The 25,880-nt window shown below is 43.9% G+C and overlaps 1 protein-coding gene across 1 annotated transcript in view; it reads left to right on the forward strand.

Annotated features, from left to right (window-relative positions):
* The window catches only part of ngfrb (nerve growth factor receptor b), a gene marked incomplete at its 5' end in the record, with an annotated part of 73,170 nt that overhangs the window by 5,704 nt on the left and 41,586 nt on the right, over positions 1-25,880 (forward strand). Inside the window, 2 exons of the mRNA XM_084160132.1 lie at positions 458-599; positions 14,720-15,082. Coding sequence (XP_084016258.1) covers positions 458-599; positions 14,720-15,082 — 505 coding nt within the window. The remainder of the gene's footprint in view (positions 1-457; positions 600-14,719; positions 15,083-25,880) is intronic.

Raw genomic sequence — 25,880 nt, forward strand, 5'->3', positions numbered from 1 at the left:
ACACACACACACACACACACACACACACACACACACACACACACACACACACACACACACACACACACACACACACAGTGTTTGTCTGAGCTCCTGTAAGCACGTTAACCACCAGGAAAGCCACCACAAGTTTATGTCTGTGAGTGCCCTTGCCTTTGTGTGTGTGCTATGTGTTATAAGTGCACATTCATGGCTCTAGAGGCTACAGTGAGCTCTCATGTGTTCTCCCTATCATTTGTGTGTGTGTGTGTGCATGTTGGTTTTTACATTTGACATTTTAGTCATTTAGCAGACGGTCTTATCCAGAGCGACTTAGTTAGTAAGTGCATACATTTTTCATATGTTGTGTGTGCGTGCGTTTGGCCTTGCCATGTGTCTGTGTGTGCATGTGTTGTTGTTGTTTGTACCCAGTTGTTTGATGAGTCATCCTCATCTATGTCTCTCTGTTGATTGACAGGTCGGAGCTCTAGCCAATAAGGAGGCCTGTAGCTCAGGCAACTTCACCACCACTGGGGAGTGCTGCAAGCAGTGCCAGCCCGGGGAGGGAGTTATCAAGCCATGTAGAGCAACACAGACTGTCTGTGCCCCATGCCTTGACAGTGAGTACACACACACACACACACACACACACACACACACATACACACACACACACACACACACACACACACACACACACACACACACACACACACACACACACACACACACACACACACACACACACACACACACACACACACGTACACACCCTTACACATTTATACATGGGTGTGGGTGCATGCACACAGACGTATGCACATACACGCACACACACGCACACACACGCACACAGAATTCACACAAAATGTGTCTAATGAACATGCCTTGATAGTGGTTTACAGATTACACCCCCTTTAGCCGTAAATGTCTGGACATTCATTACATTATGATGTGGTCACCTAAGGGTTATGACCTCCTCATAGCAATACTCCATTGTACTTATAGTCCATAGACAGTACAGTATAGTACAGTTCAGTATAGTACAGTACACACAGTACTGCTGTATTGGACATGAAGTAAGTCTTGGCCGGTATTCATAAGGCGAAGAGAAGAGAAGGAGTGAAGGAGTCAGTTTTGCCTTTTAGATCATAATGAATACGATTATATGGACGGGGAGGGCCTGATCCTAGATCAGCACTCCTCTGAAACGTTTTATGAATATGGGCCCAGATGAACAGTGAGTTCTGTTATCATGATTTCCCAACCTCCCAACAGTAATTATGCTGTACACTAGACCGAGTAAACACTTCTCTAGTCAATAAATACTTTGGAGTGAATACGTACTGTACTTATGAGTGCCAAAGCAAGTGCCCTCTCCACGTGCCCTTGTTTGCCCGTGCTACAGACGGCTATATCGGTCCGATAATGCAGGAATAGTAAAGGCCCAGTGCACTCCTTTTGTGCACTCCTTTTTTCAGGGAGTGCTGCAGCACCGTCTGTACCCCTACTTGGCTTTGACAGCAGAGTATGTACTACATTTATTTTACCTCGATGCTGGATGCTAATTTCCTCAAAACAAAAACAATAACAAATGCAGGATAAAAAAATATATATTAGCAGCAACGTATGGTGTGCGTTAGGAGAGAGTCATGTGAATGTGCATAGAGGCAGTGCAGATAGTCCGGATGACTGGAAACTCACCCCCAGTGATGAACTGGGCCGTCCGCACAACGCATGAACCAGGGAATCTATATTCGGAGAGCCTGTTTCTGTCCTGCTCTTGACTTTGGTGCAGGGCATGTGATGTCCATCGCCTCTTCGTCACAAAACTCTCAGATTTTCTCAAAAAGATACGTTTGGTGGTGCTAGTGTAGGCAGACCATCTCTGGTAGGAAGGACGTCAGCGTTGCGCAGCAGCTGAAACATGGTCCCGACTGAGTCCGAACGCTCCTTGGCAACAACAACACCAGGCTCCAGAGCTTTGAGGCTGTAAAACAGGAAACTAGACAAAAAATAGACAAGACATTATAACCTTGCATAACATCAATGTACCTCTTAAGTTTAGATAATAAGATGTGTTGTTTATGTGTCGTTTATGCTTAACAAGTTGATGGGTCATGTAATCATCTGGCAAAGTGGAGTCTTTTGTTTAGATATGTAGCTAGCTAGCTAGCTAAACAATGAACCATAATCCCAACCCATACAGTATCAATACAAATGGATTGTCATAGCTAGCCACCATGCATGAAATTATGCAGTATGACTCTGCAGGTAGCTAAAGATAACCAACTAGGTTCAATGTTAGCTAGCTAGCTAACAGTAGGTTATAAATAGCAATGCAAATGGATTTCCGAGATATGAATAATATTACTACACAGATCATATACGTAGTTAGCGAGCCAGCCAGCTAACGTTAGCTAGCTAGCTAACAGTACGCTTTAACTTGCAATGAAGACAACTTTCTGACAAAATTAGAAACATATAATATCTGAAAATGTAGTTAGACTCTTACCTGTATACATGGATGAATGCTTCATGGCAGACTGGAACCCCTTTCACTAAGTAAGAAATCCTCTGTCATATGTGTTTTGTTTGTACAGCTTGCTTGGGCTGTTGTGTCAAGTCACTCCAGTTCACACTGACTGTGTGCAATGCTATAAGAATCATCAGATCTTTCTCCCTCTCTGTCACGGATGCCATGGTTGCACTTAGTTTGAAGATGTAATCCAGAGAGAGGTGTTTTATACAACAGCCTTCTGTGTTCTCTTTTCGACTCCTTCCACATTTGCAATCAAACATCAGAATTTTCTCCATCTCCTTCTCATACTCTGCTTCCACCGGGCATTCCTCTGATTTCAAAACTCGGTCAATCTCTTCCGTGACAACAACACTCCGTTTCTTACCCATCACTGTCATTAGAAGACTTTACAATGTCTGGTTCAATGAAAATGTTTTTACCTAAGTCAGGAATTTCATCATTGTTTGATTCATTTTCAGAGTCAGAGAGAGTCATCATGGCATGATCGTCCTCCAGAATGTAGTCCTTCACAACTTTTTCCTTTGCTGATAGCACCTGCTAAATTCAGGGCAGCAATGTTGTTGAGAGCAGTAGCAACACTTTTGCAGTTCTCCATGGTTATATCTTTCAAAAAAGCTGCGGTAGCAAGGATCATCTACACATACCGAGCAGCTCATGTTATAGACAGAAGCCTGCGACATGGCAGACCAATCAGAACTCATCTCTTATCAGTCCATCCATTATCTCAACCTATCATGTCTAGTGAAGGTTCCTGTCTTTTTCCGTGGCTAAACCAACTCGTAATTTAACAATTTTATTCGTATTTACAGATGACATACAATTTGTTATTAAGACACATTAAACTTCATGGGCATATACCACAACCATCTAGCAATCCAAAGGTTGCGTGTTCGAGTCGCGTCAGGGACAACTGTAGCATTTTAGTTAACGCTTCCCCTAATCCTTCTCCTAACCTTAACCTAATTCTCCTAACCTTTAACATAAATTATCCTAACTTTTGTCATTAGTTTTCCTAACCACAAATGTAAATTCTCCCAGTAATTTTCCTTTGTTGTTACAACCCAACTAGCAACCTACTCTCAGAGAAATACATATAATACTATACGTTCTCCAAGCGGTATGATAAATTACTTCATCCAATTCGTATGCTATTGTATGACCAGGTAAGATGTATGATACTGTAGGTCCTCTAATTCGTATGATAATGTACGACCGCTATTAAATTCATAATGTAATATAAAGTAATATCTTTCATACTAAATGGAGGGTGTCAATTTACTTACCCAATCCTACAAATTGCCCTGAGACCAGGTTGGCATGATAGGAAAATAATAGCCCAATAAAGGAGTATTATAAAAGAAAAAGCAGTTTGAGACTGTTACTTGGTAGCCTGGTCCCAGATCTGTTTGTGCTATCATGCTACCTACTTTTCACTCATTGTCTTGCCAAACATGTTAGCAGATCTGGGACCAGACTAGTTTCTTGGATCAGAAGCTCCAAAAATGAGAATGTTCTACATCTACTAAAACGATGGACCCGTCTCCCATGTAGGATGAGCCAATTTTTAACTTCTTCCCCTGACATATTGTTCGAGGTCAGGAGGTCCTAGTTAAGTTGGGGCTGCGCTGCAAAGGCCCTGGTTATGGGCCAGTTCCTGTCGGGTTCCCAGAGTCCTCTCTGGCCACGCGTGTGTGTGAATCCCATGGCTGGTCTGGGCCACCCTGTCAAGTAAGCACTACTCTAGCCAGTGTGTGTGAGCGTGCATGTGTGTCTCTGTCTGTATCTCTGTCTGTGCGTGAGCCAGAGAGATATACTGTAGAATCCACAGGGCAGACAGACACACAGACAGGGTCGTGAGAGTGTTTTTAGGTTTTAAGGATAAGGAGGACAGCATTGGTCTGCACTCTGTAATTTATTCATGGCTAGTTTCTGGGAAATTATGTACATCTATTTCTGTAAGACCATAATGCAACTCATGACATGAGTTAGGCTACTTTAAGTGGTCATGTTGTTTCTCAGAGAAATAACATCAGGGTTGCGTCCCAAATGGCACCCTACGGGCCCTGGTCAAAAGTAACGCTCTATATAGGGAATAGGTTGCCATTTGGGATGCAGACCAGGAGTGAGTGCTTCTCTGGTTGTACTTTTCAAATTCCTTTTTTGGTAATATAAACACATGATATAGACTTTAAAGGATGTACTTTTTTTTCAGGGCTTTCCACAAATTTGTTTTTGATTCCAAGAACAAGGTATTTCGTTAAGGAAAATATCTTAATTCCTTTGGGTTTGTTGCTTTCTGGTCTGGTTGCATACGAAGTATAACATGTATTTTGTTTAAGTGTGTTGTGCCTGTCTTGTCTGGACATAATATTGAACTTGAATCAGACATCAAATCAAATCAAATTTTATTTGTCACATGCACCGAATACAACAGGTTTTAGACTTTACCGTGAAATGCTTACTTACGAGCCTTTTCCTAACAATGCAGAGTTAAAAAGTAAGAACAATTTGCTAAACATTTAAAAGGTAATAGTAGCACAAATAATAACTATTTACATACACTATATACAAGGAGTACCGGTACCGGTAGGCATACAGTATAACATACAGTATGTATAGATACATATGAGTATTAAACAACTATTTCATTACAAAACTCTATGTAAGGGGAGTGGAGCACGTTGTTCTATCTAAGCCCTAAGACACCTTATCCAACTTAATCAACTTAATTATCAAGTTGAATAAGATATGATATTGCTGGGCTTAAACGAAAATGTGCACCACTTTAGGGCCTCAGGACCAGGATTGGGAAACACTACTGATTGTGGGCTTTGAGGCAGCACTTCATTCATCACTATAAAGCCATTTTGACGAAGCCATCGATGATGTCACCCCACTGTTTCCTATGAGAATGCTCAGTGGAAACATTGCAAGTTTGAGCTACTCTAGGAAGTGACGTTGCAGGCTAGCTCAGTGCTTCCCCCTCTCATGGAGTATCTCAAGTTGAAGGCCGACCAAGTTACTGCAGGCTGCCATTAGCAACTAAATTATCCTTATAACTTAGTCTGTGTGTGATTGTAAAGTAATCGGTTCCAGGACATACATCTGTTGAAATATAAGTAATTATTGGTACCATGATTGTGTAAAAAAAATGTTTTTATATCCACGGAAATTGACAATGAAGATCGCCATTTCCCCATTCACTATAATGGGGGATCCTGTTTTCTGGAAACAATACCTGCAGTACCGCGATCGGCTTTCAACTTGAACTCTTCAATGCAAGCAGGCAGTCGTTCTCCCCTGCTTTAGGCCACCAAACTGCTATGTCAGTTTACAGTGCGAGACAGACACAGTGGTAGCTTGAGAAGAAAAGCTTAACAAAAGCCACACACCATTTAGTCTTGGAACGTGGAACTTGGTCAGAACAGAACAGGGCTGATCAGGGCCAACTGAAACATACAGAGGAGTTCTTGGGACTGGATAGATAGACGACGAAAGATAAAACAAAGCTAACCCAGCTGTGTGAGAACACATACACACACACACACACACACACACACACACACACACACACACACACACACACACACACACACACACACACACACACACACACACACACACACACACACACACACACACACACACACACACACACACACACACATACACACACACACACACACCAGCTGTATGAGAAAAATACACATCTCATCCAGCGAAAAACACTCCATGCTAACACACATGCTCATCTGTTACCGGCTGGCAAAGTCGGAGTCCTTTTATGGGAGTTCAAAACAAAGGAATGGATTGAATGCTAGCTCCAGGCTAATGTACCGCTTTTATATTATTATAATGCTGAGCCAGGCAAAGACAGCCTATACTCCCTCCTCTCCACCTCAGCTGCAGGCTAGCTTTATTAATGTATTGACTACTTGAATTATTGATGTGTGGCATTATGATAATGCTTTTGAGAGCAGTGATGGGTCAGGGGAAGGGGGGAAGGGTGAGGGGGGGTGGGGGGGGGGGGGGGGGGCAGAGGGGCTGAGTGGACACATATCTGACACACAGGCAGGCACACACATACCCAAGCATTGTCTTAACAGTCCATTAGATACAATGCCTTGCAAAAGTATTTTGACCCCTTGGATTTCTTCACATTTTCTGGTGTTAAAAAGTGGGATTCAAATTGATTTAATTGTCATGTTTTATCAACAATATACACAATACTCTGTAATGTCAAAGTGGATTTTTAAAGATTAATAATAAATTCTATAACTAAAATATAGACCTTGCATAAGTATTCAGCCCCTTTGTTTAGGCAAGTCTAAATTAGTTCAGGAGTACAATTTGGCTTAACAAATCACATAAAAAGTTACATGGACTAATAATAGGGGTTGACATTATTTTTAAATGACTAACCTTCACTCTGTCCCCCATACATATAACATCTGTAAGGTCAAGCACAGATTCAACTACAAAGACTAGGGAGCTTTTCGAGAGCCTCATAAAAAAGGGCAGTGATTAGTAGATGGGTAACAATAAAAAATCAGACATTAAATATCTCTTTAAGCATGGTTTAGTTAATAATTATGCTTTGAATTATGTATTAAACCACCCAGACACCTCAAAGATACAGCTATCCTTCTGAACTGAGCTGCAGGACAGGAATGAAACTACTCAAGGATGTTACCATTAGGCCATTGGTGATTTTAAAACAGCTACAGAGTTCAATGGCTGTGATGGGAGAGAACTGAGGATGGATCAACAACATTGTAGTGACTCCACAATAATGACCTAAATGACGAAGGACGGAAATATACAAAACATGGCAAAGGAATACACTTTTTGGCCTATGTTTGGGGCAAATCCAACACAACACATCACTGAGTAACTGCCTCCTTATTTTCAAGCATGGCGGTGGCTGCATCATGGCATGGGCATGCTTGATATGGGCAAATACTGGGGAGTTTTTAAGGATACAAAGAAATGGGATAGGGCTAAGCTAAGGCAAAATGCTAGAGCAAAACCTGTTTCAGACTGCTTTACACCAGACACTGGGAGAGGAATTCACCTTTCACCAGGACGATAATCTACAACACAAGGCCAAATCGACACTGGAGTTGCTTACCAAGAAGACAGTGAATGTTCTTAAGTGGCCAAGTTACAGTTTTTACATAAATCTGCTTGAAATACTATGGCAAGACTTGAAAATTGATGTCTAGCCATGATCACCAACATCTTAACAGAGCTTGAAGAATTTAGAAAATAATAATATTACACAATCCAGGTGTGCAAAACTCTTAGAGTTACCCAAGAAGACTCACAGGTGTAATTGCTGCCAAAGGTGTTTCTAACATGTATGGACTCGGGGAGCTGAATACTTATGCAACGACTATATATATATACATATATATATAGTATATATGTATATATATACACTACCAGTCAAAGGTTTGGACACACCTACTCATTCAAGGGTTTTTCTTTATTTTTACTATTTTTTACATTGTAGAATAATAATGAAGAGATCAAAACTATGAAATAACACATATGGAATCATGTAGTAACCAAAAAATTGTTAAACAAATCAAAATGTATTTTATATTTGAGATTCTTCAAATAGCCACGCTTTGCCTTGATGACAGATTTGCACACCCTTGGCATTCTCTCAACAAGCTTCATGAGATAGTCACCTGGAAAGCATTTCAATTAACAGGTGTGCCTTCTTAAAAGTTAATTTGTGGAATTTCTTTCCTTCTTAATGCGTTTGAGCCAATCAGTTGTGTTGTGACAAGGTAGGGGGGGTATACAGAAGATAGCCCTATTTGGTAAAAGACTAAGTCCATAATATGGCAAGAACAGCTCAAATAAGCAAATAGAAACAACAGTCCATCATTACTTTAAGACATGAAGGTCAGTCAATACATAACATTTCAAGTCGCAAAAAGCAGTCGCAAAAACCATCAAGCGCTATGATGAAACTGGCTCTCATGAGGACCACCATAGGAGTGGAAGACCCAGAGTTACCTCTGCTGCAGAGGATAAGTTCATTAGAGTTACCAGCCTCAGAAATTGCAGCCCAAATAAATGCTTCACAGACTTAGCCTGAAGAAGATTAGGCATTTTTACACACCTGCAGCTTGACCGTTAAGAATGTGTTCTTTGTGTATTTGTTTGCGTCATTCTTGAGTGTCTTGTACATATTTATATTGTGCCTTTTTAACCATCTATATTGTATATGAATATATCATCTCTAAGGGAAATACTTAAGATGTGTTAAATGCATTATCAAACATGGTTGTTACACTTTAGTTTAAGTGTTTCTTATTTTATTACTCATACCTTTTTTTTTAACCATTAATCGGTGCCGAAATATTTTATTTGTAACTATCAGTAACGCTGAAAAGCTTACTGTATGTGAATAATGTTATTTTTTTTTTTTCACTTTTATTAACATTAACAGACACATCTCAACATCAACTGTTCAGAGGAGACTGTGTGAATCAGGCCTTCATGGTCGAATTGCTGCAAAGAAACCACTACTAAAGGACACCAATAATAAGAAGAGACTTGCTTGGGCCAAGAAACACAAGCAATGGACATTAGACCGGTGGAAATTTGTGCTTTGGTCTGGAGTCCAAACTGGAGATTTTTGGTTCCAACCGCCGTGTCTTTGTGAGACGCGGTGTGGGTGAACGTATGATCTCCACATGTGTATTTCCCACCGTAAAGCATGGAGGAGGAGGTGTTATGGTGTGGGGGTGTTTTGCTGGTGACACTGTCTGTGATTTATTTAGAATTCAAGGCACACTTAACCAGCATGGCTACCACAGCATTCTGCAGTGAAACACCATCCCATCTGGTTTGGGATTAGTTGGACTATCATTCGTTTTTCAACCGGACAATGACCCAACACACCTCCAGGCTGAGTAAGGGCTATTTTACCAAGAAGGAGAGTGATGGAGTGCTGCATCAGATGACCTGGCCTCCACAATCCCCCGACCTCAACCCTATTGAGATGGTTTGGGATGAGTCGGACCACAGAGTGAAGGAAAAGCAGCCAACAAGTGCTCAACATATGTGGGAACTTCTTCAAGACTGTTGGAAAAGCATTCCAGGTGAAGTTGGTTGAGAGTGTGCAAAGCTGTCATCAAGACAAAGGTGCCTATTTGAAGAATCTCAAATATAACATATATTTTGATTTGTTAAACACGTTTTTGGTTACTACATGATTCCATATGCGTTATTTCATAGTTTTGATGTCTTCACTATTATTCTACAATGTAGAATATAGTAAAAAAAAAAAAAAAACTTTAATGAGTAGGTGTGTCCAAACTTTTGACTGGTACTGTATATATATATATATATATATATATATATATATATATATATACATTGGGGGAAAAAAGTATTTAGTCAGCCACCAATTGTGCAAGTTCTCCCACTTAAAAAGATGAGAGAGGCCTGTAACTTTCATCATAGGTACACGTCAACTATGACAGACAAATTGAGAAAAAATAATCCAGAAAATCGCATTGTAGGATTTTTTATGAATTTATTTGCAAATTATGGTGGAAAATAAGTATTTGGTCACCTACAAACAAGCAAGACTTCTGGCTCTCACAGACCTGTAACTTCTTCTTTAAGAGGCTCCTCTGTCCTCCACTCGTTACCTGTATTAATGGCACTTGTTTGAACTTGTTATCAGTATAAAAGACACCTGTCCACAACCTCAAACAGTCACACTCCAAACTCCACTATGGCCAAGACCAAAGAGCTGTCAAAGGACACCAGAAACAAAATTGTAGACCTGCACCAGGCTGGGAAGACTGAATCTGCAATAGGTAAGCAGCTTGGTTTGAAGAAATCAACTGTGGGAGCAATTATTAGGAAATGGAAGACATACAAGACCACTGATAATCTCCCTTGATCTGGGGCTCCACGCAAGATCTCACCCCGTGGGGTCAAAATAATCACAAGAACGGTGAGCAAAAATCCCAGAACCACACGGGGGGACCTAGTGAATGACCTGCAGAGAGCTGGGACTAAAGTAACAAAGCCTACCATCAGTAACACACTACGCCGCCAGGGACTCAAATCCTGCAGTGCCAGACGTGTCCCCCTGCTTAAGCCAGGCCCGTCTGAAGTTTGCTAGAGTGCATTTGGATGATCCAGAAGAGGATTGGGAGAATGTCATATGGTCAGATGAAACCAAAATATAACTTTTTGGTAAAACCTCAACTCGTCGTGTTTGGAGGACAAAGAATGCTGAGTTGCATCCAAAGAACACCATACCTACTGTGAAGCATGGGGGTGGAAACATCATGCTTTGGGGCTGTTTTTCTGCAAAGGGAACAGGACGACTGATCAGTGTAAAGGAAAGAATGAATGGGGCCATGTATCGTGAGATTTTGAGTGAAAACCTCCTTCCATCAGCAAGGGCATTGAAGATGAAACGTGGCTGGGTCTTTCAGCATGACAATGATCCCAAACACACCGCCCGGGCAACGAAGGAGTGGCTTCGTAAGAAGCATTTCAAGGTCCTGGAGTGGCCTAGACAGTCTCCAGATCTCAACCCCATAGAAAATCTTTGGAGGGAGTTGAAAGTCCGTGTTGCCCAGCGACAGCCCCAAAACATCACTGCTGTAGAGGAGAACTGCATGGAGGAATGGGCCAAAATACCAGCAACAGTGTGAGAAAACCTTGTGAAGACTTACAGAAAACGTTTGACCTGTGTCATTGCCAACAAAGGGTATATAACAAAGTATTGAGAAACGTTTGTTATTGACCAGATACTTATTTTCCACCATAATTTGCAAATAAATTCATTAAAAATCCTACAATGTGATTTTCTGGAAAAATAATTCTCATTTTGTCTGTCATAGTTGACGTGTACCTATGATGAAAATTACAGGCCTCTCTCATCTTTTTAAGTGGGAGAACTTGCACAATTGGTGGCTGACTAAATACTTTTTTTCCCCACTGTATATGGATTTAACTGTAATTTTCTTGTCATAATCTACACAAAATACTTTAATGTCAAAGTAGAAGAAATGTTTACTTTTTAAAGATTTTTATATATATATATATATATATATATATATATATATATATATATATATATATATAAAATCTTTAAAAAGTAAACATTTCTTCTACTTTGACATTAAAGTATTTTGTGTAGATTATGACAAGAAAATTACAGTTAAATCCATTTTAATCCCACTTGGTAACACAATTAAATGTGAAGAAATCCAACGGTCTGAATACTTTTTCAAGGCACTATCTATTGAACCATAAGGCAATGGTCTATGAATGATGGTCACTAGCACTGTAACTTGCAGAGCAATAAAGAGACCAAGTGGCATTTCTGCAACACTTCCTTGGATACTGTAGTAGGCAGACACTTCATGACCTCAACGGTTTATCAGGATAGTTTCTCTTTCTCCAAAAATGTTGTATTTTTACGTTTTACGCAGTATTTGTCCTGGTTGGTGTGCCAATGTTGCAGAAAGAAAACACTTGATATGCCATGGGACATTGAGCATACAGACCACAGCATAACTGTCCTTGCACTACACTACACCCCTACACACAACTGTACATCCTCATTCATTTTCAACATGCTCACTACTTGCCATTTAGTCGAAGACAGACAGACACACACACTCAAGAAGAACAAGAACATCACAACGGCTCTTACAAATAGGTCTGTTGCATAATTTAGTGTTTCCCAGTTCTCTATCCAGTCCAACTACAACTCCATGAAACATGCAATATTGATGGATACTTTTGCATAGATCTCCTTTGAAATAGTATAGATTCATACAACTTTCTGAATAGACCTCACATATCTAAAAAAAAAAAAAAAAATCTCAAAAGAACCCTCCAGCTTGTGCTTGATATCGTGGGTCAAAATTGAGTTGTTTTACTCTATAACATTTTCATATTTTTTTCAGAAGATCCTTTCCCAAAGTGGCTTACATGGCCTTTGCTAACACTTATTGCCCTTCAAGCAGTTGCATATCTACCCACTGGAGTAACATACAGTGGCTTGCGAAAGTAATCACCCCCCTTGGCATCCTATTTTGTTGCCTTACAACCAGGAATTAAAATAGATTTTTGGGGGGTTTGTATCATTTGATTTACAAAACATGCCTACCACTTTGAAGATGCAAAATATTTTTTCTTGTGAAACAAACAAGAAATAAGACAAAAAAACAGAAAACTTGAGTGTGCATAACTATTCACCCCCCAAAGTCAATACTTTATAGAGCCACTTTTTGCAGCAATTACCACTGCAAGTCTCTTGGGGTATGTTTCTATAAGCTTGGCACATTTAGCCACTGGGATTTTTGCCCATTCTTCAAGGCAAAACTGCTGCAGCTCCTTCAAGTTGGATGGGTTCCGCTGGTATACAGTAATCTTTAAGTCATACCACAGATTCTCAATTGGATTGAGGTCTGGGCTTTGACTAGGCCATTCCAAGACATTTAAATGTTTCCCCTTAAACCACCCGAGTGTTGCTTTAGCAGTATGCTTAGGGTCATTGTCCTGCTGGAAGGTGAACCTCCGTCCCAGTCTCAAATCTCTGGAAGACTGAAACAGGTTTCCCTCAAGAATTCTGTATTTAGCGCTATCCATCATTCCTTTAATTCTGACCAGTTTCCCAGTCCCTGCCGATGAAAACATCCCCACAGCATGATGCTGCCACCACCATGCTTCACTGTGGGGATGATGTTCTCGGGGTGATGAGAGGTGTTGGGTTTGCGCCAGACATAGCGTTTTCCTTGATGGCCAAAAAGCTCAATTTTGGTCTCATCTGACCAGAGTACCTTCTTCCATATGTTTGGGGAGTCTCCCACATGCCATCTGGTGAACACCAAATGTGTTTGCTTATATTTTTCGTTAAGCAATGGCTTTTTTCTGGGCACTCTTCCGTAAAGCCCAGCTCTGTGGAGTGTACGGCTTAAAGTGGTCCTATGGACAGATACCCCAATCTCCGCTGTGGAGCTTTGCAGCTCCTTCAGGGTTATCTTTGGTCTCTTTGTTGCCTCTCTGATTAATGCCCTCCTTGCCTGGTCCGTGAGTTTTGGTGGGCGGCCCTCTCTTGGCAGGTTTGTTGTGGTGCCATATTCTTTCAATTTTTTTATAATGGATTTAATGGTGCTCCGTGGGATGTTCAAAGTTTCTGATATTTTTTTATAATCCAACCCTGATCTGTACTTCTCCACAACTTTGTCCCTGACTTGTTTGGAGTGCTCCTTGGTCTTCATGGTGCTGCTTTCTTAGTGGTGCCACTTAGTGGTGTTGCAGACTCTGGGGCCTTTCAGAACAGGTGTATATATACTGAGATCATGTGACACTTAGATTGCACACAGGTGGACTTTATTTAACTAATTATGTGACTTCTGAAGGTAATTGGTTTCACCAGATCTTATTTTAGGGGCTTCATAGCAAAGGGGGTGAATATATATGCACGCACCACTTTTCTGTTATTTATTTTTTTGAATTCTTTGAAACAAGTTATTTTTTTCATTTCACTTCACCAATTTGGACTATTTTGTGTATGTCCATTACATTAAATCCAAATAAAAATCAATTTAAATTACAGGTTGTAATGCAACAAAATAGGAAAAACGCCAAGGGGGATGAATATTTTTGCAAGGCACTGTAGGAGGAATTGCCTCAAGGGGCATAGCACCTTGGAATCGAACTTCTAACCTTTGGGTCACCAGTAAGATGTATTTCTAAGAACATGCATAACACTCACCTCTGTCAAACTACAATATGTCTCTAGATGGGTCAATGTTCAAAGAAGGTCTTGGGATTGAAATTGTTTTTCTTATTGATTGTATTCACATGACAAAATGAGGGGGTGGTAGTAGGACATAACATATCAAATGGATGACGTAGTACACAATTGTGCAATTTTCAGGGACCGGTTTTGGCTCGTTAGCACTACTTTCAAAACTACTGGCTGAAATTATACAAAACCTCTGGAGCATCACTAGCTTTCACAACATTCCCAGATTTTCCAGAAATCCCAGTTGGAAGATTCCTGGAATCAGGAGGGAATAAGCAAGAAATGTGGAATCCACCAACAAGGATTTCTGGAAAACCTGGGAAATTTGGGAAAGTTACCAGAATATTGCAACCCTATATAACTATATTATTTTCTCTATTTTCTCCAAGGCGAGACGTTTGCAGAGAACTTCAGCCACACCGAGACGTGCCAGCCGTGCACCCGCTGCATGGGCCTTCTCCGCATGAAGACGCCCTGCACCGACTCCAACGATGCTATCTGCGTTTGCGACTATGGCTACTACCTCAACGAGCTGTCCAGCCAGTGTGAGAGCTGCACCAAGTGCCCTGAGGGCCACGGCATGCTGTACGGCTGTGAACACGAACGCGACACCGTGTGCGAGGTGTGCGCAAGAGATACGTACTCTGACCAGGAGAGTTCGCGGGAGCCCTGCCTGCCCTGCACCATCTGCGACGAGGACGAAGAGCTGGAGATCCAGGCCTGCAAATCCTTCAGTGACACCGTTTGCCAAGGTAGGAGAGACAGAGCTAATGTTACAGAGAGACTGAAAGCCAACGTTAATTTTGCATGCAGAACTCTGGAAGCAAATAGAGCTAGTGTCAAAAACCAAGGTTCTTTAGGATCCGAAAACCTCAAACACAGGCAGGAGGCAGACAGTCAGAGTTACAGTTCTTTAATATTTATTTTCTCTTTTTGTTTAGAAAGGGATTACAATAAATTAAAACAGAACAAAACACAAAGACAAAGACAGGCCCGGGCACACACACACCACATTCATGCCAGAGTTAGTCTTAGATTGGATACCAGCCCTCTCCCAGAGCGGTCGTTGTTGTGGTTGCGTCCATGGCGCACCGGCTGGGTTCCAACCACATGCACGCCAAAGTTCTTAGTAGCCCGCTGTGGCTCCGTTTGGCAGTCACGTGTGTCTCGGTCATCACATCTTGGTTTCACTGGAGAGAGGGGGGAGCTGAAATCAGTAACGTAATCACAATGAAAACGTAGCAGTACTTTACATTTACATTTTAGTCATTTAGCAGACGCTCTTATCCAGAGCGACTTACAGTTAGTGAGTGCATACATAAATGTAAAAAATATATATATATACTGGCCCCCTGTGGGAATCGAACCCACAACCCTGGCATTGCAAGTGCCATGCTCTACCAACTGAGCTACACGGGGCTTCGGTTGATGTCGTTCGATCGCTCGGCTCTTCCCATGCAGGGTCTCATTCGCTTCAGTAGCAGCTCCCCTCTCCCCAGGTAGTTTTGATGGTTTGAGTGAGCCCTGTCATCTGCTGTGTGGCTGGTTTGCTGCAGTGTCGAATCCCCAGCACTGACTGAAGAGCTACCTTTATGCAGGTGACAGCTTGTTAATGCTCATCAGGTGTGTTGGGCCCCTGGTTCCATTTCGGGCAACTACTTGACTCACTCATTCCCTCATTCATTCAACTAGACAAACACAAAAAAAAGGGTTATCAAGTTCAAGCAAAATATGTAATATATGAATAAATAGTTTAGGCCTATTCAAATAGTGAAACAAACCACACATGTGGACTAAATAAATAAAGCACTTCTAAATAGTAAATAGAATAAAGCACAAATGAGGAAAAGGGAGAAAACTAAACACACAAAGCCATGGCACACGTATGACTAGCTCACACATCTATTAGCTTGCAATGTCAAGGTAGGAGAGACGGAGGGCTAACGCTACTGTACGTCAGCTACCTAATGTTACAGGGATGTTATGTAGTATGGGGAGATCGGGAAGCAAATAGAGTTAGCTCAAACACCGAGTGAGAGACCAAAACAGAGACCACACGCACGCAGGCACGCACACACACACACACACACATGCACGCAGGCAGGCACGCACACACACACACACACACAGTCTGAACATCGGTTCACATCCAGCACATACTTTTCTTGACAATCAGAGATGAGTTGGAGCCATTGTACTGTGTTGTCAATCAATGATACATATTGTATAAAGAACCACCACCACAGTGCTAACCCTAACCCTGCACTATATCAGCCCTATATGACTCTATCAGATAATATCTCTATCTCCCTCACCACAGTATGGACATTGTTGGGCTAGAGATGTAAATGCCACTCCATACTCGTCTGTCCACATAGACTCATCCCATACAAAGACCACAAAGACCACCCTCTATGTCTCCTGGGGCCACTTGAAAGGTCATGATCACCAGTGGCTCTGAATAACTTTTATATCATTTCGCCCGTGGCCATCGCAGTCCTCCAAACCTGGAATTCCCCATGATCAGCATCACCGCAGATTCCAATGTCTTTATACTTCCTCCCTGGATTAAATCAATGCTTTATGTGAGCTTATTATAAAGGGAGTCTATTGAACAGTCATGGAAAGGCCTTTGGGGTGGCTGGTGGATGTGATGGCGTTATTTCGGTAGCGTACTGCAGACAGAGGGAGACCAGGGCTAATAGGAGTCTTTTGTGCTCTCCAATGCTCCCTTTTGGTGCGACAGGCTCTTGGATGGCCCAAGAGGCATGCTGGGCTATTTGAGGGACCTACAGAAGATGAGTGAACCCTTTACACTCGTGGGAATTGGCCTATATGGATAGTGCTAGATAAAAATGTGTCTTACATAAGAAATACGAAAAGCATATGTAAAGGCATGGTAGCAATTGAAAGGGAACATTTTGGAGATTATGGGAAAATTATTAGACTAAAGGTGAGGACACAACAGTTCACCTGACACAAGACTGAATCCAAACATTACACTGTTGATTATATGTGCATTTTATATTGACTGTACTTTTTGCCACATTTGTTGATAACGAAATCTGAAAATACTCTGGATACATTCAGTAACATGATAAGAATATTCCTGGAAAATGTGGGGTAGGTGCAACATAAGACAAAAACATTTCAAGGGTTTGAGTGAGAGGACTAACTGCTGTCTCCAAGTGGCCACACACCAAAGTGTGTGCACTTCCTAAGTAATTTCAATGCACTTTTATGACTCAAAGAAGAATCTTCAACTATAAGGTGCTTTCTGAGCTCTCCTAGCTGTGCTGTTGAGGAACTAGGGCAAGCACAGTTGTTTTGTTTGGAACACAGCCCTGCATCCCCGCCATCACACAATTACTTTCGTTGTTTATCCAAAAACGGCCCATTATAAATCGAAATCTTGGTCAGGTGTAATTTGAAAGCGTGTTCTATTGCCAACATGGGTAGCTAAGTTATAAAATATGATCTTGGTGTTAGGCTTTCACAGGGCAATTCAGAGAAACAGATCAAATTTTCTTCTCAATAGACAAACATAGGCTCATTCTGTTAAGAACAAAGCAGGGTATGACGCCATGTCATCTTGTAACTATACATCAAACATAGTGATCTTAAACGTTGACACTGGACAAGTGTTTTATATGGAAATGTGAAGTGCTTATTTGGACTCATGGGTGTTTGGCTTGCTTGTAGGACATCAAAGTGGTATTTATTATAATCGTCAACGTCACATCTTTCAAAATACATAGAGTCCTCTTAATTACAGCATTTCCCTCACTCAGACAAAACATTTGAAAAAAAGTTACCCAATAAGCTGGAGTGATGGAGGCAACTTCTTGTAGTGTGTGGTGCTTAAGTTCAGAACGGCTGTCAGTCAAAACCCATACAGCGTTGTGAAGTGCAGAGCCTGAGCTCTGACAACATTTATAGCATGTTACTGTACAGCCACTCCGTTCCAATTTAGGTGATTATCAGTGCCCAAATCTGCCATTTTCAACCTGTGTAAGGATACGAGTGTAAAGGGCTACACAGACAGAGAAGAAAGGGAGAGACAAGTCGATGTAAAGTTTGCCATCACTCTATAGACAGCTAGGTTTGTTCTTGTCTGTGTGTTTGAGTACTGCTCTCCACTGGCATAGCTTCAAGACAACTGAGCACCTTGATCATGTCACAGCTCAGGTGCCATGAAAGCTTGTGACTGAGCTTTTATTTTCTTTAGAATTCTTCCTTTGAAATTGATATATAATTATGCTTGAGTTTTGAAAGAGGAAGCTATATCAGCATGTACGGTTGAATACTGTTACGTATACCGCGGAAGTCAGGAAGCAGGTGCAGAAGGTGAGTTTAATAATGATAAATACAGATGAACAAAACATGAGAAGCGTACAGAACGTGAATGAAAACAATACTACCTAGTGACTGATGGCTAAATAAAGGGAGGGAAATCAAGGAAATAATGATGTCCAGGTGTGCATAATGATGGGGAGCAGGTGTGCGTAATGATGGTTGCCAGGGCCGGTGGTTAGTAACCTAGCGACGTTGAGCGAGGGAGCGGGGCAGCGGGAGTAGGCATGACAGTACCCCCCCCCCCCCCCCCCCCCCCCCCCGGATGTGCGGCTCCAGCCGCAGGATGACGCCGGCCCGGAGGACGGCCTAGAGGGCGAGGAGCGGGCCGGTCGGCAGAGATGGAAATCCCGGGACGATGTTGGGGTCCAGGATGTCGAACACCGGGACCCAACAGCGCTCCCCAGGACCGTACCCCTCCCAGTCCACCAGGTACTGGAGCCGACTCCCACAACGTCGGGAGTCCAGGAGGGACCTAACTGCATAGGCAGGGGTCCCCTCGATGTCCAGGGGAGGCGGAGTGATGTCGCGGGCGATGGCATCAGCAAGGGGACCAGGAACCACTGGCCTGAGGAGGGAAACATGAAAAGAGGGTGAGATCCGGTAGTTGGTGGGAAGTTGTAGACGATAAGTTACCTCATTGACCCTGCGGTGGAGAGTCAGACGCGATCACCAGGATGGAACACGGGAGCCTCACTGCGGTGGTGGTCCGCCTGACAGCGCGCTGGAGCCTCACGTGGGTGGCATTCCAAACCTCCTCTGCGCGTCGGAACCACTTGTCCACTGCAGGGGCCTCGGTCTGGCTCGGAGTCCACTAAGCCAGGGCCGGCTGATATCCCAGGACGCACTGAAAGGGAGTCAGCCCAGTGGAGGAGTGACGAAGTGAGTTCTGGGCGTACTCCGCCCAGGGAAGGAACCAGGCCTACTCCCCCTGTTGGTCATGGCAGTGATGCCTAAGGAACCTCTCCAGCTCCTGGTTGATCCTCTCCACGTGCCCATTGGACTGAGGCCAGTACCCGGCTGACCGTGGCCCCCAGCTTCTCCATAAAGGCTCTCCATACCCGCGATGTCAAATTGGGACCATGGTCAAAAACGATGTGCTCCGGAAGGCCATAGTGCCGGAAGACCTGCTGGAATAGTGCCTCAGCGACCTGGAGAGCGGTAGGTTTTATTTTTATTTTATTTTATTTCACCTTTATTTAACCAGGTAAACCAGTTGAGAACAAGTTCTCATTTACAACTGCGACCTGGCCAAGATAAAGCAAAGCAGTGCGATAAAAAACAACAACACAGAGTTACATATGGGGTAAAACAAAACAAAGTCAAAAATACAACAGAAATACATATATATACAGTGTGTGCAAATTTAGCAAGTTATGGAGGTAAGGCAATAAAATAGGCTATAGTGCAAAATAATTACAATTTAGTATTAACACTGGAATGATGTGCAAGAGATGATGTGCAAATAGAGATACTGGGGTACAAATGAGCAAAATAAATAACAATATAGGGATGAGGTAGTTGGGCGGGCTAATTTCAGATGGGCTGTGTACAGGTGCAGTGATCGGTAAGGTGCTCTGACAACTGATGCTTAAAGTTAGTGAGGGAGATAAGTGTCTCCAGCTTCAGAGATTTTTGCAATTTGTTCCAGTCATTGGCAGCAGAGAACTGGAAGGAATTGCGGCCAAAGGAGGTGTTGGCTTTGGGGATGACCAGTGAGATATACCCGCTGGAGCGCAGACTACGGGTGGGTGTTGCTATGGTGACCAATGAGCTAAGATAAGGCGGGGATTTGCCTAGCAGTGATTTATAGATGGCCTGGAGCCAGTGGGTTTGGCGACGAATATGTAGTGAGGACCAGCCAACAAGAGCGTACAGGTCACAGTGGTGGGTATTATATGGGGCTTTGGAGACAAAACGGATGGCACTGTGATAGACAACATCCAATTTGCTGAGTAGAGTGTTGGAGGCTATTTTGTAAATGACATCGCCGAAGTCAAGGATCGGTAGGATAGTCAGTTTTACGAGGGCATGTTTGGCAGCATGAGTGAAGGAGGCTTTGTTGCGAAATAGGAAACCGATTCTAGATTTAACTTTGGATTGGAGATTCTTAATGTGAGTCTGGAAGGAGAGTTTACAGTCTAACCAGACACCTAGATATTTGTAGTTGTCCACATACTCTAGGTCAGACCCGTCTAGAGTAGTGATTCTAGTCGGGTGGGCGGGTGCAAGCAGCGTTCGGTTGAAGAGCATGCATTTAGTTTTACTAGTGTTTAAGAGCAGTTGGAGGCTACTGAAGGAGTGTTGTATGGAATTGAAGCTCGTTTGGAGGTTTGTTAACACAGTGTCCAATGAAGGGCCAGATGTATACAAAATGGTGTCGTCTGCGTAGAGGTGGATCTGAGAGTCACCAGCAGCAAGAGCGACGTCATTGATATACACAGAGAAAAGAGTTGGCCCAAGAATTGAACCCTGTGGCACCCCCATAGAGACTGCCATAGGTCCAGACAACAGGCCCTCCGATTTGACACATTGAACTCTATCTGAGAAGTAGTTGGTGAACCAGGCGAGGCAGTCATTTGAGAAACCAAGGCTATTTAGTCTGCCAATAAGAATGCGGTGGTTGACAGAGTCGAAAGCCTTGGCCAGGTCAATGAAAACGGCTGCACAGTACTGTCTATTATCGATCGCGGTTATAATATCGTTTAGGACCTTGAGCGTGGCTGAAGTGCACCCATGACCAGCTCGGAAACCGGATTGCATAGCAGAGAAGGTACGGTGGGATTCGAAATGGTCGGTGATCTGTTTGTTGACTTGGCTTTCAAAAACTTTTGAAAGGCAGGGCAGGATGGATATGGGTCTGTAACAGTTTGGATCTAGAGTGTCACCCCCTTTGAAGAGGGGGATGACCGCGGCAGCTTTCCAATCTCTGGGGATCTCAGACGTTACGAAAGAGAGGTTGAACAGGCTAGTAATAGGGGTTGCGACAATTTCGGCGGCTAGTTTTAGAAAGAAAGGGTCCAGATTGTCTAGCCCAGATGATTTGTAGGGGTCCAGATTTTGCAGCTCTTTTAGAACATCAGCTGTCTGGATTTGTGTGAAGGAGAAGCGGGGGGGGCATGGGTAAGTTGCAGCGGAGGGTGCAGAGCTGGTGGCCGGGGTAGGTAGACCAGAGAGAGGGATAAAACGGCAGAATTTAGAGAATCTGTCAACAACAACCATAATAGTGGTAAAACCCATCAGAACGGGGGAGATCAGTGACGAAGTCTATGGACAGATGGGACCAAGGCACGGGAAGGGGAAGGAGTTTCCATGCTGGAGCGTGCCAGGGAGATTTCGTTTGAGCACATACAGAGCAGGAGTTGACATAGTGGGCAACCTCCCGCGCCAAGGTGGGCCACCAGTACTTAGTGAAGAGAGATTGAATGGTATGGGTGAGTAGCAGGCGCATGGAGGGAAGGTAGCAGGCGCATGTTCCCTTTCCAGAGCCTAGCAGATGTCCACGTCTATCTCCCAAAGCACGTGAGCAACGATTCGAGGGGGTGGAATGAAGGGCGCACTCAGGATCGGAACCTCTCCTGAGTCATGGAGACGGGACAGGGCATCGGCTTTGATGTTCTTAGAACCTGGGCGACATGACAGGGTGAAGTTGAATCTAGTGAAGAAAAGTGCCCACCTTGCTTGGCGCAGGTTCAGCCGCCCATATGTACTCCAGGTTCCGATGGTCGGTGAGATTGAGGAATGGCTCTTTGGCACCCTCCAGCCAGTGTCTCCACTCCTGTAATACCAACTTCACCGCCATGAGCTCCCGGTCACCAACGTCATAGTTCCTCTCTGCAGGAGACAGTTTGCCATCGACCTGAAGTATGCACATGGATACAATTTCGTAGCTCCCACGCCCACTTCTGAGTCCTCCACCTCCACCACGAAGGGCAGCATGGGATCTGGGTGTTTCAGCAACGGGGCGGAGGTCTCATCGGCTACAGGACTCCACACCAACTTACGAGGACCACCCTTGAGGAGAGAGGTGAGAGGAGAGGCGATGGAGCTGAAGTTATTAATGAAGCGGCGGTAGAAGTTGGAAAACCACAGCAACCGTTGGAGCCCCTTTATGGTGGTTGGGACTGACCATGACCTGACTGCATCGACCTTCCTTTCATCCATACTCACCCCCTGCGGGCTGATCCGGTATCCCAAGAAAAAGACATCGACCTGATGGAACTGGCACTTCTCCGCTTTACATAAAGGCGGTTTTCCAGGAGGCGTCTCAGGACTATTCGGACGTGAGCAATGTGATCCTTCAAGGTGGCCGAGGAGACCAGGATGTCTGATCATGTCCCGGAACACCTCGTTCACAAACGCCTGAAACACTGACGGAGCATTGGCTAGTTCATAAGGCATCACCAAGTACTCGTAGTGCCCAGACGTCGTGCTGAAGGCCATTTTCCACTAATCCCCCTCTCGGCTGTGGATAAGATTGTAGGCGCTCCGCAGGTCCAGCTTCGTAAAAAACAGGCCCCAAGGAACTGTCCGATGGCGGCCGGTACCAACGGGAGAGGGTAGTGGTACTTAATGGTGATGGAATTGAGACCTCTGTAATCGATGCAGGGACGCAGACCCCCATCCTTCTTGGTCACAAAGAAGAAGCCTGCAGGAGAGGTGGATGAGCGGACAAAACACTGTTGGAGAGCCTCCTGGATGTACTCCTCCATGACCTTGGTCTCAGCCACCGACAGAGGGTAGACGCAGCTGTGCGGCAGCGCAAAGCTTTCTAGCAGGTCGTTGGCACAGTCAACCCGGCCAACGTTGTGTCAATTGTGCGCCGCCCTATGGGACTCCCAATCACGGCCGGTTGTGATACAGCCTAGAATCGAACCAGGGGGTCTGTAGTGACGACTCAAGCACTGAGATGCAGTGCCTTAGACCACTTTGCCACTCGGGATGAGGAAGGCTCTCCTGGTGCATGGATCCCACGGTGAAGGTGAGTGGTGCTGTGACGTGTGTGGTAATGCCGGATCCCACTGGTCGATCATCCAGGGCGTGGAGCGGAAGAGAGGATATGAGGAGATATTCACGGAGGAGACGAGGGCCTGGTCGATGAAATTCCCAGCGCCACCGGAATCCACTAGAGAGGTAGAAACAACACATGAGGGACAGCCAACCAGTGAAATGGAAACCAGGAACGGTTTGGCTGAAAGCCTATCTCCATGGGTTCAGGCTCTGCCTCAGGACGGCCAAAGGAGGGAGGCGAGTGGCGAGGTGGGCTCCGGCGCTCCTGAAGAAGGTTATCCAGACGGATGGCCACTGCAATGAGTGCGTCCAAGGAAAGGTTGTCATCCTGACACGCTCTCCAGAATAGGGTGTGGAGCGCCGGCTCATTCCATTCTCTGGAGGCTGCCACAATCTGAAAGGTGAGGGCGTACTCCGCAGCGGTCTGGGCACCCTGATGGAGTTGGAGAAGTCGCTCACCTCCCTCTCTGCCCTCTTGAGGATGGTCGAAGACCGCCCTGAACAGAGCCATGAACCTCTCGTATGAGCCCAGCTCCTCCTCTCCTCTCTCCCAGACTGTCGTAGCCCACGCCAATGCCCGCCCGGTCAGCAAAGAAATTACTGTGGCAACCTTGGACCTCTCGGTGGTGGGGGCTCCCATCTGATGGGTAAAATAGAGGGAGCACTGGAGTAGGAAGCCACGGCATTTCGATGGAGTACTGACATACTTCTCCGGAAGGGACAGTCGGGCATCGCTGACCTGGACAGACTGCTGGATAGGCTGGGGGACTGGCTCACTGTGATGACCCATGGTAGGAGGCCCTCTGATGGTGTCGAGGCGGTGGAGTACGCGGAGGACCTCCTCTATAGCCGTACCCAGTTGCGCCAGCTGGTTGTGGTGTAGGTGGAGTAGATGATCCTGTCCGTTGACCGTCTGGAAGATGATCTTCTGCAGCTTCCATATTTCTAGGTAGTATTCTATTATGTATACGCCAGGAGTCAGGAAGCAGGTGCAGAAGGTGAGTTTAATAATGATAAATGCAGATGAACAAAACATGAGAAGCGTACAGAACGTGAATGAAAACAATACTACCTAGTGACTGATGGCTACTGAGGGCTAAATAAAGGGAGAGTAATTAAGGAAATAATTATGTCCAGGTGTGCGTAATGATGGGGAGCAGGTGTGCGTAATGATGGTTGCCAGGGCCGGTGGTTAGTAGACCGGCGACATTGAGCGCCGGAGCAGGGGACCGGGAGTAGGTGTGACGAACGCTACCTGAAGAGCCATTCTACTTTGCCATTCTAACTTCCCCTCTCAAATACCCTGGAGGATTGTGGAAAAAAGGCATATCCTCCATGCTTTTGGGTCCCACTTCTGACTCAAATGGGATTGGATACAATAGACAACTAGAAGCTTGTGTGGAAGACAAAATAACTATTTTTGGAAGGGATGGGGTACATCTCTAAACCAGACTGGGATTTAAATAGTATTTGTTTTCTTTTAAATACTCAAGATTTGCTTGAATTGTCAATTGCTTCTCTTTAATTATTTGCTTTTATTTGCTACTTATCTATTTTTTACTTAACACTTTTTTTTATTTTCTTTTTACTGCATTGTTGGTTAAGGGCTTGTAAGTAAGCATTTCACTGTAATGTCTACACCTGTTGTATTCGGCGCATGTGGCAAATTAAATTGGATTGGATTTGATTTGATTTGAATGAGCTCACCTGGTACAATGGAACCAATGGACTAGTCCCAAAAGCGCAAAACCCACCCATCTGGAATTCAAGGCTGGCTCAAACAAACACTCAATATTTGAAAGAAAATAAATACTATGTGAACCCATGTCCTATATGAACATGATTCAGAGTCTGATGTAATTCTGCAGTCTGCAGATGGCTTATACAGTAGTGCACTTACCGACAACATCTTAATCTAGATTTTCATTCCAGGCATGATGTTTCACAGACCACTGTTTCGTGTTTCGTCCTCATCATCATATATTACTCTTTACTCTAACCCAATCATGTACTCTTGCTATCTGATCTAATCGTTTTAAGGAGCACATGATTTATCATTACTTCTCAATCTGTATCCCTGCCAGATGTCCTTAACCATTAGGGCTGTGGAGTGAGTTGATGCAGCCTTAAAGCTATATACTGCCAGAACCTAGGTAGCAGGGTGGAGAGAGAGAGACATAGAGAGAG

Source organism: Coregonus lavaretus (assembly GCF_964263955.1).
Source record: "Coregonus lavaretus genome assembly, chromosome: 1".
Lineage (NCBI taxonomy): Eukaryota > Metazoa > Chordata > Actinopteri > Salmoniformes > Salmonidae > Coregonus > Coregonus lavaretus.